This window comes from Sciurus vulgaris (assembly GCF_902686455.1).
Source record: "Sciurus vulgaris genome assembly, chromosome: 5".
Lineage (NCBI taxonomy): Eukaryota > Metazoa > Chordata > Mammalia > Rodentia > Sciuridae > Sciurus > Sciurus vulgaris.
In genome coordinates this window covers 111,686,213-111,699,345 of record NC_136465.1, presented here as the reverse complement: position 1 = coordinate 111,699,345, position 13,133 = coordinate 111,686,213, and the positions used below count along the sequence as shown (strand labels likewise).

Here is a 13,133-nt window from a genome sequence, read left to right as displayed (position 1 = left end):
ACATAAGTGGTTAAGGAAATTCTCTCAGAACTTCCTCCATCTTTGCCTATGGATAGAGTTAGCACCAGTTGCCAAAGTTCTGGGGGAAAATGGAGAAAGAGAGGTGGAGGAGTGACTGCAGGTCTGGGGCCAGCTCCTGGTAAGCCATATCTCATGCTGGCCCTGCAGGGCCCTGTGGGTGGGAGGCTGAAGGCTCCCTGCTGTGAAAATGACTTCTAAATTCGGCTGTGTCTGCCAGTCAGCCAGCCTTGTGATGGAGGCCACAACCACCCCCCACCTTAGTACTGCCTCACTGTTCATGAGTAGGAACAGCAGATACAGGAGGACGTGGTTAGTTTGAAGCAAATTAGTGTGGTTCCCTGTGACCCTCCCAATAGCCAGGCTCTTCCCTCTGAAGACCTTTCTGCCTCAGTTAATAAGACTTTGGAAGAACCAAGCACCTTCTCCTCCTTTCAGACCCAGGAAAGTCCCTGGGACTTCCTGAGACCATCCAGAGATGGGTAATGGAAACCAAGAACCAGGACATAACTCTGGGACTGCAGAGACTATCAGAGTCAGGAATGTGAACATGTATGTGTGTGAGGAAAGGATCAGGAGAGAAAATTGAACATGAGGACATGAGAAGTATGCAGAATGTATCTATGGAGTATAGGGTCAATGTTATTCATTTGTTCACTTGCCCACTAAATGCACATGCTAGCGATACAGGAGAGACTCAGGCACATTTCCTACCTTCAGGGAGCCCACATTCTATGGTGTATGTGTGAAGACTCACAGAAAGATGGCATAATAAAGCTTCATGAAGGCATTCCTCATGAGACAGGGCATGAAGGAAGAAGCAGCTACTAGACTAGGACTTATGAGGAGTGAGAACATATCCGGGCTTCCAGGATACAAATTACTGAGAGTGCATAGTGAAAGAAAGTTCCGTCTAGATGCTGTCCTTGCCTTTGCATGACATAGAGTAAGCTCTCTTCCTTGAATCCTATGGCACATGAATTCTTTTGTGGATGTATGTTCCACCTATGCACCCATCCACCCATCCATCCATCCATCCATCCATCCATCCATCCATCCATCCATCCATCCATCTATGTATTCCACCCATCCATTTACCCATCTATCCACCAACTCACCTATCATCCATATGGCCATCTCTCTATATCCATCTATCCATGCATCTGTGTATTCATCCATGTACCCATCCATTCATCATTTATGAATCATTTAATGAAGGCATATTTTGTATAGCTTAATACTGCAAAGGATGTCAAGATGAAGAAAACACAGAGCCCATGTTCTCAGGAAACTGGAAACCTGGTGAGGGAGTAGTATCCGCAAATAACCACCAATGGGATGGCCTGTCTGTGCCAGTAGTGAAAGTTCCACCCGCAAGGTGCTTCAGGAACAGGCAAGGACACTCTGCCAAGGGAAATCAGTCTTCATGGAGGAAAGAAAATTTGAGACAAGTTTCAACAGGGAGATGGGAAAGGGGTGCATTCCAGAGTATGGAAAAACACATGACTTTCACAGGGAACAAAAGCACTGGGGAATACAGAGTTTCAGAGAAGTAGGGTCCTGGAGAGATGTGTGGGAATCAAATCATGAAATGACTTTTGAAAGCAAAGGTAAAACATTTGACTTTTAACCAGGCGTGGTAGTGCACAACTTTAGTCCTGGCTGGAGGATCACTTGAGCCTGGGAGTCTGAAGCCAGTTTGCCAATATAGTGAGACCCTGTCTCAAAACAAACAAAACAAAAACATTTGAACTTTAGTTCCTAGTGAGAGGAACTGAGGAGCGGTGAGGGATAGAGGTTTTGAGCTGGGAATGTCCTAGTGCCTCCTCAACACCAATAAAATTTTTCCTGATGCTTGATTATGACCCTTTTAGTCTTAATACCTTGTGGAATTCTCTGCTGGAACATGAGTTACTCAAGAGTCCTGCCTTGGATTTAATTCTTTTTTTAAATTAATTTTTATTGTAAACAAATGAGATATATCTTGTTTCTCTGTACATGAAGTACCATTTGTGTAATCATACATTTATCTGAGGTATGGATTTAATTCTGTATCCCCTATAAGCTTGGTATGGAACAGGTGCTCAGAAAATACTGACATAAGGATGGAACAGATGATAAAACTGTGCCAGAGGAACACTGGCAAGATGATGTAGCATCAGGTATATAAGAAAAGTGATGGCTTCTACCTACTGTTTCTCCTCCACCACCTTCCAGCTCCTGGGACAGGATCCTCCTTCACTGGGGTCTCCCCAGGAACTCTCCCACCAGACTCCACAAGGTGGCGCTGTTCTAACTATAGCTCTTGGTTCTGCTAGAGTCAGTGTTTCAACTGGTGAAGCCCCGACTAAGAATTATCCAGGAATGGTCTAGACACCTCCTTCCAGCTAGTCCTAAGAAAATGAAAAAATTGAGTGCAGTCACAGAAAAGAGCTGACAAACTGGGCATAGTGGCACACACCTGTAGTCTTAGCAGTTTTGGATGCTGAGGCAAGAGAATCACAAGTTCAAAGCCAGCCTCAACAACTTAGGGAGGGCCTAAGCAACTTAGAGCCTGTCTCAAAATAAAAACTAAAAAGGGTTAGGGATGTGAATCAGTGGTTAAGTGCCCCTTGGGTTTAATCCCTGGTAAAAAGAGAGAGAGAGGAGAGAAAGAGAGAAAGAGAGAGAGAGAGAGAGAGAGCGCTGACAGACTTCAACCTCAATCATGTATCAGCTATCATCTATCCAACCATTCTTTTGACTGTGCAACTATGTACTATGTACAATGTTAAGGTCTTGAAAAAGCAAGTGACCAAAATACCGTTCTTGCCTCAAGAACCTCATAGTCTAGTCCTGTACTGATCTTCCCTTCTTCTCTTGTGCATGTGTCACACACATGAACATACACACATACACCTGTTCACTAGGGCCAATCCCCTTGACCTGGGAAGCCATCTCCACATGACATCTACTCTTTGGTGCTGCTCACACATCCAAATTCAAGTTTCTCCTTGAGGTTGCTGCGTGGCCACAGTAGTGTTGCCACAGCAGTGACCCTTGAATGCTCCTTCCCTCAAAGGCTTCTCTTGCCTTTCTTCTCAGTTCCCAGTCTTGCCCTTTCCTGTTCTCTCTCCCAACCTATCCCATCATATATCCACAGTCACTCTGCCAGTCTGGTAGGTTTAGGAACCTCCACAGAGTAGGTCTGGTATATGCTAGAGCCTCCTAACACCTAAAGCTCTGGAGGCTACAAGACCATGAGGCTAGATCCAAACCTATCCAGAAATGAGGAGTTGGAGACTTTAGAAAACCAAACTTCAGAAACATGGTCCTCTTGTCACAAGACTCTGCCAGCCAATCCTGTCTTCTGACACAGGGGACCTATTTTAGATGATTAGGCCTTTCCTTAGACACAACTCCATCATGGTGTTGGCTGTGGGAGAACTGGCTGAAGGTGGAGCATTGTGGGACATTGTCCACTTTCCCAACATGCTCCAGGGCCCTTCTTAGCCCTTGGGCGGGTTTGGGAGAGGATGGGAGGGAGAGTTAGAGCTGAGAGTGGGAGCCAGGCCCATCGAGGTCCCAGGGAGTGAATGCGGCATTGTTGGTCAGGCCAGAGTCACAGATAATTACCTCAATTAGTGACAATGGGAGAGTAATAAATACAGGCTTAGTGTCTCCTACCCCACCAGGGCTCCGAAGATTAATCCAGGCTGACGGGCGGGCCCTGAAAGGCGTGATGGACAATTCATTAAACTCCCCAAATGCCGCACAACCTGGGCGTGAAGGCTGAGTTAGCCCCCTGGGGGCTGCGTCTTTGTCCCAATTGTGTGTCTCCGACACAGCAGAGCCGAGCAGCCCCCAGAGAGCGGGGAGGTGAGTGGGGCTCCCCCAGCCGGGCCAGGCGGCAGGGGGATTAGGCCTCGGTCCGGCCCTGGTTGCCCTGGCATACTGGCCCGGCCTGGCTGGAATGTCCGTGTGGTGGGGAGCAGGACGAGCGGAGGGGCGGGGCCGACAAGGTGGGGTAAGGGGGGCACACAAAACCAGGGGCAGGAGGAGTTAATTAGACGCCAGCCGAGGAGGGCGAGGGGCCACAATAGGGTTGAGGGGCTGCCAGGGACGGCCCCTTCACTTCCGAGGATTAATAGGGAGAGGGAAAAGGGAGGGGCTCAAGCCTGGGGGAGAAGAGCTGGAAGCTTCTTTGCAGGGTGGCACTGCCCCCTCTTGCCCAGTTGGGCACCTAGGTGGCAAGAGGCAGGAGACTGGCCACCTGGGCTGGTACCCTCGGCATCCCACAGAATGATCCTTCCTCACATGGCACCTACTTGGGAAGAAGATGGGACAGGGAGGGGAGAAAGCACCTCCTCATTTGTCAGGGAAGTAGCGAAGACAGGCATGTAATTTAGGAGCCCTGTTCTCAGCCGCTCTTCCCCAGCCCCCACAAAACCTACTCTGAAGCAGATCCTAGAGCCTGAAGCTTTACCTTCCCCAAAGAGGCTGCCAGGTTAAAGTCAGGACCTCCTGGCTGGTAGGACTGGAATTGATATGAACACACAGGAGTAGGGGTGACTGTGAGTGTACACACGAGCTTGTTCCTGCAGGTATGCCTGTGTACGGACCTGGTATTTGACAGGTCCTCAGTAAATGCCTGTTGAATGAATGAATGACCTTTTGTTTTGCTGAGAGTAACTGAGTGTGAAGAAGAGAAAGTGGCACTGGGCTGCACCCTGACATGGAGTGAGTGGCTTTGGGCCCTTCTATACCAAACTTTCAACCATGGCCAGGGAACTCCATTTCTGAGGAGATGAGCAAATATCCAGGAGCAAATATCTATGCTGAGTAGCAATGTTTTCTTCACCTGGAAAGGCAAGGGGAAAAAAAAAAAAAAAAGGCAGTAGGCTGTTGGAAGCCCCACTTCCTTTTGGGCCTCAGGGAACAGGGCAGCCCTAGCTCCTCCTTAGAGCCACCCCACCCTACCCCCTCCCAGGGGATGACAAGGGAGAGAGTTGGCGGCAGTTCCCTGGGCATATTTATAACCTGCTGCTCCTCACCAGCGTCTGCTTTTAGCCCAGACGGGGGAGGGGGCAGGAGGGTGGTCTGTCTCATGCTGGGCGCCCCAGCTGGGTGTGGAAAGAGTGAGTAAGGGTGAGTGGTGGGCAGCTCTGCATGGATATTCCTGCTCACACCACAGCCAAACAGCTTATTTTCTCCTCATTTTGTTATTTTTCTCTCTCTGGCCTGGAGAAGAGGACTGAGCCAGCCTGGGACAGGGGGTGGGGGGAGTGGACTGGACCCTAGGGTATTTGCAGCCCCACTGACAGGGTTTTTCCAGGGTGCGTGTGGCAGGGTGTGTGCGGGTGCTGGTTTGCTGACCCCCCAGGGACTGTGCAGAACTGCTGTCTCAGTCCTCTCAGCTTTTCCACTCCCCTGAGGATATTTCAGAACTAGTACCTCCCTCACTTTCTGAGGCCAACCTTGTATCCAGGGTCCCTGCCAGCCTCAGATCCCCTTGGATGTGTGGCACCTGAAGATCAGAGGTGGGTGGGAGCCAGAGCATCAGGCACATTCCTGATGACACTATCCTGTGGCCACTGCCCTGAACCACTTAGCCCTGAGACCTTTCTGAGACTCTTTCTAGGCACAGCTGTTTTTGCCCCAGGATCTACCCACTCTAGCCCTGAGTGAGATCACAGATCATAATAACAAGTAATTAGCTCCTGTGCCGTGCTTTGCAGACCCTGCACTCCTTTTACTTGCCTCCCTACCCCAAGCTGGGAATAGAATCCAGGACTTCAAGCATGCATGCCACCTTACCACTGAACTGGACCCCCAGCCCTTCTAAGAGCTTTTTTTTTCCTTTTATTAGTGTGTGTCCTCTTAGGGCCCAGCCCTGTTCTATAATTCCCAGAATATTCTTCACTTTTCAGCTTCAGGAAGAAAGGGCCTCCATGCTGAGGACCTTTGTATGGGAGTCTGTCCTTAAGCTTCGTGTACATGCAGAAGACTTTACACTTCACTGAGCCTTCATTGCACTTACCCGCCGCCCCCTCCCCCGCCCCTGGCTTTTATACTGACAGTATCTGTTGATGTGTTTGATTCTCTGGCTGGACTGTAAACTCCGCTAAGCCGGAAGTATGGCTTGTAAATCACTATATCACCAGCATTTGGTATATACCCACTACAGAAGAGGTGTCAGTAAGTCTCAAATGACGGAAGCCTTCGTGTACATGATCTCATCTGACCTCATATCCTCCCTGCAGAATAAGTAACAATAACCTTTCCTGTTTAATGGTCAAGGCAACAGAGGTGGAGAAAGCAAAAGGTATTCTTTACTGGAAACCCAGGGTCTTTCAGGTGACTCCTATTCAGGATCAATAAGGTTTTGATTGTTCCTGCTAGGCTTCCCATCAGAACTGAGACGGTGCTGGCTTAGCCAACGAAGAGAAAGGGAAAGGGATGTCCTTGCAGGGTTGAGCGAGTCCTGGATCCACTTCCCTACCCCCACGCACATCCCAAAGGCCAACAAGGGTCAGAGTTCATACACCCAGGGAGAGGTGGAAGGCAGTGACAACAGCAAAGGAGTCCTGGGGAGAGGGGGAAATTCTCCTGTTGGCTGGGACCAGTTGTTGCCCTTTGGGGGTGGGGTGTTTCTTAGCTCCTGCTGCCCTTCTGGTCCTTTCCTGGAAGGGTGGAGTTAAGATTAGAGACAGACATTAGAGTTTAGGAAGGGTTAGAAGGGTTAGTGTTTGTCTGAAGTTAGGGTTCAGGCTAGGCTTAGGCCTAAACCTGGGGACAGGATTAGAGTTAATATAAGTTAACTCTAGAGGGAGAGGAGTAGAGTTAACATAAGTTTAGGACTATGGGCAGGATTAGCATTCACTGACTCCAGTGAATGTACCCACAGAGGTAGCCTGTAGGAATTGTTAGTAACAGAATTCTCATTCTGACTCTGGGAATGGGTAGCTTAATGATTTGGTTATGGATCACACTTGGTTTCCTTTTGGTTATGTTGGTTTAAGCCTAGTCCACATTTGAATTCTAAGCCTCCTGCTTCTTTCTTCTCTCCCACCATCACTCTGATTCCTGGGGTCCAGGAATAGAGCCAACCACCTGTTAACCTGGATGCTCCTGAGTCCATGGTATAGCTGGGACTATACCTAAATAAATGTCCTAAGAAGGCATTTCCCTACTTTGTGGAAGAAAGAGTGCTTCACCACTGCCCTTTCCCTGGGTCCCAGCAAAAGACAATATTCAGAGAACTAGAACTCTACATCAGGGGTAACAACATCCTTTCTGCTCGGATTTCTCTTTCTACTTTTCAGAGCTATCACTCAACTGTTTTCTAGGCAGGAAAAGCAGGCTCAGAGTTTGTTTAATCCCCATTCATCAAATGAATGCACGTGCCCATATCACAAAGAGAGTTGCTGCTGGAATAAGAACCCTGAAGAATGTTTAGGCTCCTGACCAGTTTCTTCTCTCAGTAGACCTGGGTCCCAGCTGGTCTCATTAGGGTCATCCAAGGGTCAGAATTTCAGGATCTTCTTGCAGGTCCAGGAAACTAGTTCCCCAATAATGTACCCTATTTGTTTAAGAGATGTAAGCACCCAAGCTTGGGAGTAGTAAGAGGAAGGTAAGGGGACACCACAAACCATGTCATGTTCTGGATTCAAGGAAAAGCTACCAAGTCATTGATAAAAATAGAGATTTTATTCTGCAGAGGAAGATATTACATTGGTGGGGGCGAGGAGCCACTAATAGCTACAGTGGAAGGAAATACTGATTCCGGTAGGCAAAGGCATCTTTGAGAAACAGGAGAGGTTGGAGGGCAAAAGGAGAGAAAAATGGAAAGGGATTGGGTTGGGGTGAAGGTGGTCTCTGCAAATCAGGCTGGAACCCAGCACAATAAATAGTTTTATTTACAACAACCAAATTCGTGGCTTTGTATCCACGTTTCAGTGCAAATTATTTACACACTGATGAGGAGGCAGGACAGGAAAGGGTAGGAGGTGACCGAGGGAGGCATGGCTCACAGCTGTTCAATGGCTCCACCATAGAGGATGGGAGAATGGGGGCTTTCTGCTGCCCCCCAACCTCTTCTTCCACATCACCACAGCTGCCCTTTCACCCTGGAACCTCCTTGCTTCAAGTGAAGCAGGGAGGAAAACGGCCCTGATGCCCAGGTGTGTGTTCAAGGTCTACGCCCTTCGCTGGAGAGTGGTAAGGCGCCTGTAGGGAGCAGGAGAATAGGGAGGACAAAGGGGAAATGAAAGAGGGCGAGAGGACGCTGGTGTGGTGTGGCACAGGCAGGGCAACACCGTCTGGAGCTGACCCCGGGTGGGGGAGGGGACGAATCCTTCTCACCTCCTGGCCAAGGAGTGGGCAGTGCAACAAGGGGTCTCCCGCGGAGAGGGAGGTAGGTTGGTTGCGGCAGGTCCATCAGGATGGCAAGAGGGTTCATGCCGCCCCACGCAAGTGGTTTGAGGAGTCCCCAGGTAGGAAGAGATGGGAGAGATGGGACACGTATGAACCACGGGGAATGTGACTGGAGGTATTGGAGCGGGCGAGTGTCAGGGTCTTGAATGCCAGCGAATCTGTCTGGGGAGGTCTGGAGGAGAGCGTTCCCGAGGCAAGTCTGCGCAGCGCCTCACAGACACTCGTGCAGTACGCGCGTGTGAGTGCAATTGCGGCAGCTGACGTGGCAGCACCAGTGGAAGGTGCAGTTGCAGCGCTCGGTGACGCGCTGCGTGCGTGTGCGGTGACCCCGGCCACAACAGAGCAGCTCGCAGCCGTCCAGCGCCGGCGATGAGCTATTGCAGGAGCGTCCTGCAGTGCCCGCTGTACCAAGGCGTCCACTGTATGTGCAGAAGTTGGGTGATTTCTCGAAGTAGACGAGATCGTGAGGGGAAGGAGGCTTGTGCGCGGGGTCTTCAGGCTCAAGGCGCAGCAACTCCGCCCGTGAAGCGCGGTTGCTGCCGCGGTTGCCGTAGAGTACGCGTGATGCGCCGTCGAAGCGGTCGCGCAGCACGTCGCCCACCGCACGCAGCGTGGGCAGCCGCATCCAGCAAGTGCGCACGGTGCACGAACCAGACATCCCGTGGCACTTGCACTCCTGACGCATCTCAGAGAACACTGTCTGGGGGGAGAAGAAGGAAGAAAAGATGTCCCAGGGCATTGTCAGTCAGTCATTATTCCAGATACCGCCCCCTCCCGGACGCGGTCGGGACCTCAGCAAAGGCCTAGCGGAGCCCAGGGGAAGGAAGGCGCAAAATGTCCCGCTGAGATTTGGACACTTGGCCAAACTCAACTCCACACCAGCGAGTCTCTCTCGGTCTCTCGTCCTTATATTTTGAATCTCTGCAAAGGAGGGGCCGTAGGTAATCCATTCCATGTGTTGTATAACTTGTATCCTCCTCCGTTCTATCTGCTCTCAACCTAAGAATTCCTTTGCCTTCAGCCACTATCTCTTCTTCGGCTTCCTTCCAAGCCTCCTGCTCCCTCAGGACGCCCTCCCCTCGTGTCCTCACCTTACCGCCGACTCTTACTTCCGGAGCCCCAGGGTAGCCCGGCCATTCACCTTCTGGTGCGGAGCCTCTCAGAGCTACTCACCGTGCGACCCGCCTCGTTGTTATGAAGGTTCATGAGGAAGCGCAGGTCCCGTCCCTTCTCCCCAGAGTCCACGAACTCCCGGCCGAAGAGGCGGCCGAAATCAATGTTGTCGCTGCATCCCCCCCAGTGCCAGTCGGGACCCCCAGGGCCGCGCCGCCGGTAGTCGCATGTGCAAGATTCGATGGAGCCCTCTGAGCAGGAGCGCGCCACCGAATGGGTGACCCCGGCGGAAGTGATGGCGAAGATAAACGCTGTTTCCCGGCAGCCTGTGGGTGAAGAGAGTAGTAGTCAATGAGAAGGCGCGTGTGGCCCGGCCAGCACCCTCCTTGGAGGGCTTGGAACCTGGAGTTCCACGCCCCATATTCCATCCTTGGATTCCTGAGAGATGGACTAGCGGTAGTGTTGGAAACCTTATCTCTAGGTCTCACAGAGAAAGCAGATGCGTGGGCACGCACCTACTAACACGCTGGTAATCGCGCCTGACTGAGACTCTTCAGAGCACTTTTGGCTCTAGAGCGGAAGTGGGGCAGCACCAGAGAGTAAAATAGAAAAGAAGTGAGCGGAAGAATTCTGCATTGTCAAAACCTTTGCGCAGCCCAAACAATCGGTTTTTGGCTAGCAAACTTTGCTGGGCATGAAGCAAGACACACACGAGCAGAGAGCAGCTTCCCAGGAACTTCGAGATAGAGGAAGGCGACGATCAGCCTGCGTGCACAGCCTGGAATTCCTTTTCTTTGGGTCAGTGGCCAAAGTTAAGCTTGGTGCCCAAGATGTATGGCTGGAAAGCGCCGGGTAGAGTCTGGCCTGGAGCTGGCGCTCCGCGTCAAGCGCTTGGTAGGTTGATTGTGTGACCCTGCGGTGCCTGGGACATTCTCCCTGAATTCACCCTCCTATGCCCTGGGGGTGACCCTGCATTTCCCCTGGTCCCGGAAGCGTCGCCTTCCTGGGCACCCACCTCGGTTGACGATCTTGCCGAAGAGGTGGGGCCCCGGAGCAGTGGGACAGTTCCAGCGGCGGTTCCGGAACTGCCACTTGCACTCCCGAACTGCGCTCTGCAGCCCACCGCTCACGCTGTGCAGGATCCCCGGGTTCTGGCGGATCAACCGCCGCTGCTTGCGGCTCAGCAGTTGCAGACTGGGCTCAAGCACCAGCTGCAGACTCTTGGAGTCGGTTAGCAGGTTCGTAGAGGAGGCTATGTTCACGATGCCCCTGGTGGGACGCACAATGGGAGCTCAGACTAGGGAAGGGGACCTGCACCCTAACCATAAAGTGGTGGAAGGAAGCCCACCCTCTCCTTTGGGGATATGTGCCAGGAGAGAGCAGCAGGAGATCAATTTTAAGGTAATGACTCTGTGCTCCCAAACTTACTTGTTTTAAAGAACTGGATATCCAGACTTTTGGGTGTTTAATAGACCTAGGGCAGGTCCAGGGACTGCACAGAAGAGTCATGGAGAAGCTGGAGACTGCAAGAATACCTTGACTTTCCCAGCCTCCTTCTGGTCAGACCCAAGGAAGAAATCCTGGCCCCGTAGTCCTTGCCTAAGAGTGAAATGCCCAAGAGTCCCACCCTTTCTGGACTCCTTTCTAAGCTAACACCTAGTCCTTGACTTCAGATGTTTGAAAATCTGTAGTGCAGCTACCAGGGTGAGGTTAAAACTGGGGCTCAAAAGGGGAATGGCTGTCACAGATATGACTGGGCTTTCCTACTGGGTTACACAGTGGGCCTCTGAGGGCAGATCATTGACCTCACTTCATCAGATATGGAATCTCTGGGGCTGATGATACAGCTCAATGGTAGAATGTTTGCCTAAGAATGCCCGAGGCCCTGGGTTTGATCCTTTGTACCAAAAAGAAAAAAAAGAAAAAAAAAATGAAAAGAAAAAGAAATGGAATTCCTGGTGCACCTCTGGGCTAGAGCAACCTTTGGTGTGGCAGAAGAAAGTCAGAAACGGGGCAACGATCTCTGGACTGACTGGTTCCAGAGCACAGGAGCTGGATAGGGCTGGCCCCTGCATTTGTCCCCCAGAACAAGTGGCCACCCCGCACCAGCTCACTTACCACCATCGGCCACTGCTGTTGGCAGCCAGGGCAGCGGGCAGAGCGGCCAGAACCAGCAGAAGAGTAGCAGAAACCCAGCTGGGCAGCAGCGCCCAGCTCCCCATGGCCTGCCTGGCCTTGCCGCTTCTGTGCTGCAGTTGCGGCGGCTTTGGCTACTGCCCGCGACGGTGGGACCGGACGCGGCGGTGGCGGCGGTGGCGAGAGTTCGCAGTCTGGCTTTAACAACCCTGGAGGCGGTCGGCGGGCAGCATGGCTCGCGGTCCGGCTGGTGGGCTGAGGCGGCCACGGAGGGCGGCACCGCCTCTTATACTTGCGGCGCTGGCTGGAGTGACGAGAGGAGGCTGCCCAGCAGGGCTGCACTGTGGCACCAGGGCGCACCGGTCAGGGGCGCAGACAATGGGCAGCAAGAGGAGCCGTGGCTCCCGCCCGTCTGAGCAAAGAGCTGACAGGCTGGCCGTCGGGGCTCACCCCCCGCCCCCTGCCTGGTGGCCCCCGCCTCCAGGCCTACACTGTCAGCCGACCCCTCCCCTTGGGACGCCCTCCCACGCGCGCCTGCCTCACTCCTCTTCGCGTCCGGAGCCCGTCGGGGACCTGCATCCGCCAGGGGGCGCGGCAACAATGTGCTTGGGGAGAGCCCCCCAGGAGCCCAGACCGCCTCGCCACGCGTGGTGGGGCTGTCCCCTCGACGTCACCCTCGCCCCGCCGGCGTCCCTTCGCTCCCCCATCCTGAGTGGCGGAAGGAAGGAAACCTGTGGTTCTGGCCAGAGACTCTAGGGAGACTCTTTCCCACCCAGGAACCCCCAACGACTGGACAAAGAAGGAAAAGGGGGAGACAGGGGCGTGGGTGGAGCTGTGGTCAAGGAAATCCCGGGGTTGGGTTAGGGGTGGGCTGACCAAACAGAGCCTGGAAGTGGAGAGAAACCTGAAGCAGCAACAGGTTGTGCATGTGAGCCAGAAGGAAAGCACAAGCGGCTGCATGTGTGTGACAATGTGAGTGCAAGTGAGAATGCACAGTGTGTTCTGAAGGTGCGTGCGCCTGTGTATCGGTATGTTCAGAAACTCCTAGTACTTAGGAGTGAGGTTAGGAACTCTTTCCAAAGAATTTGGGGATTTAAAGAAGATCAGAAGAGATCATCAAGTCTTTTTGTTATAGTTGCTGCCTGGGACAGTGTGTCAGGAAGGAGGTGGCCGCTATGACAGGAGAAACCCAGACACTTGACTGAGGGATGCAGAGTGTCTGGCACTGTTTGAAGGTGGGTGGATGAGTGTGTGCTTGGGAAGATTACATATGTGTGGATGTGTCACAGTCGCCCTGTGTATCTTGTGTCATCATATGGTGTGTCACCTTGTGGTATGTGTCAACCTGTGAATATCATTGGAGGAGAAAGCTGAACCTACAGTGAAGAGGGTATGAAGATGAACCAGGCCTGAATGACTGAGTCTTTGATGAGTAGGCTCAGAAAGGGTGG

The 13,133-nt window shown here is 52.3% G+C and overlaps 1 protein-coding gene across 1 annotated transcript; it reads right to left on the bottom strand.

Moving 5' to 3' along the window:
- Positions 1 to 8,644: 8,644 nt before the first annotated feature.
- Positions 8,645 to 11,768, bottom strand: WNT1 (Wnt family member 1; the record flags this gene model as incomplete). The annotated part of the gene is made up of 4 exons (XM_079139635.1): positions 8,645 to 9,133; positions 9,607 to 9,872; positions 10,562 to 10,815; positions 11,665 to 11,768. The coding sequence occupies 4 exons, from the start codon at positions 11,766 to 11,768 to the stop codon at positions 8,645 to 8,647; spliced, it is 1,113 nt and encodes a 370-aa protein (XP_078995761.1).
- Positions 11,769 to 13,133: the final 1,365 nt, after the last annotated feature.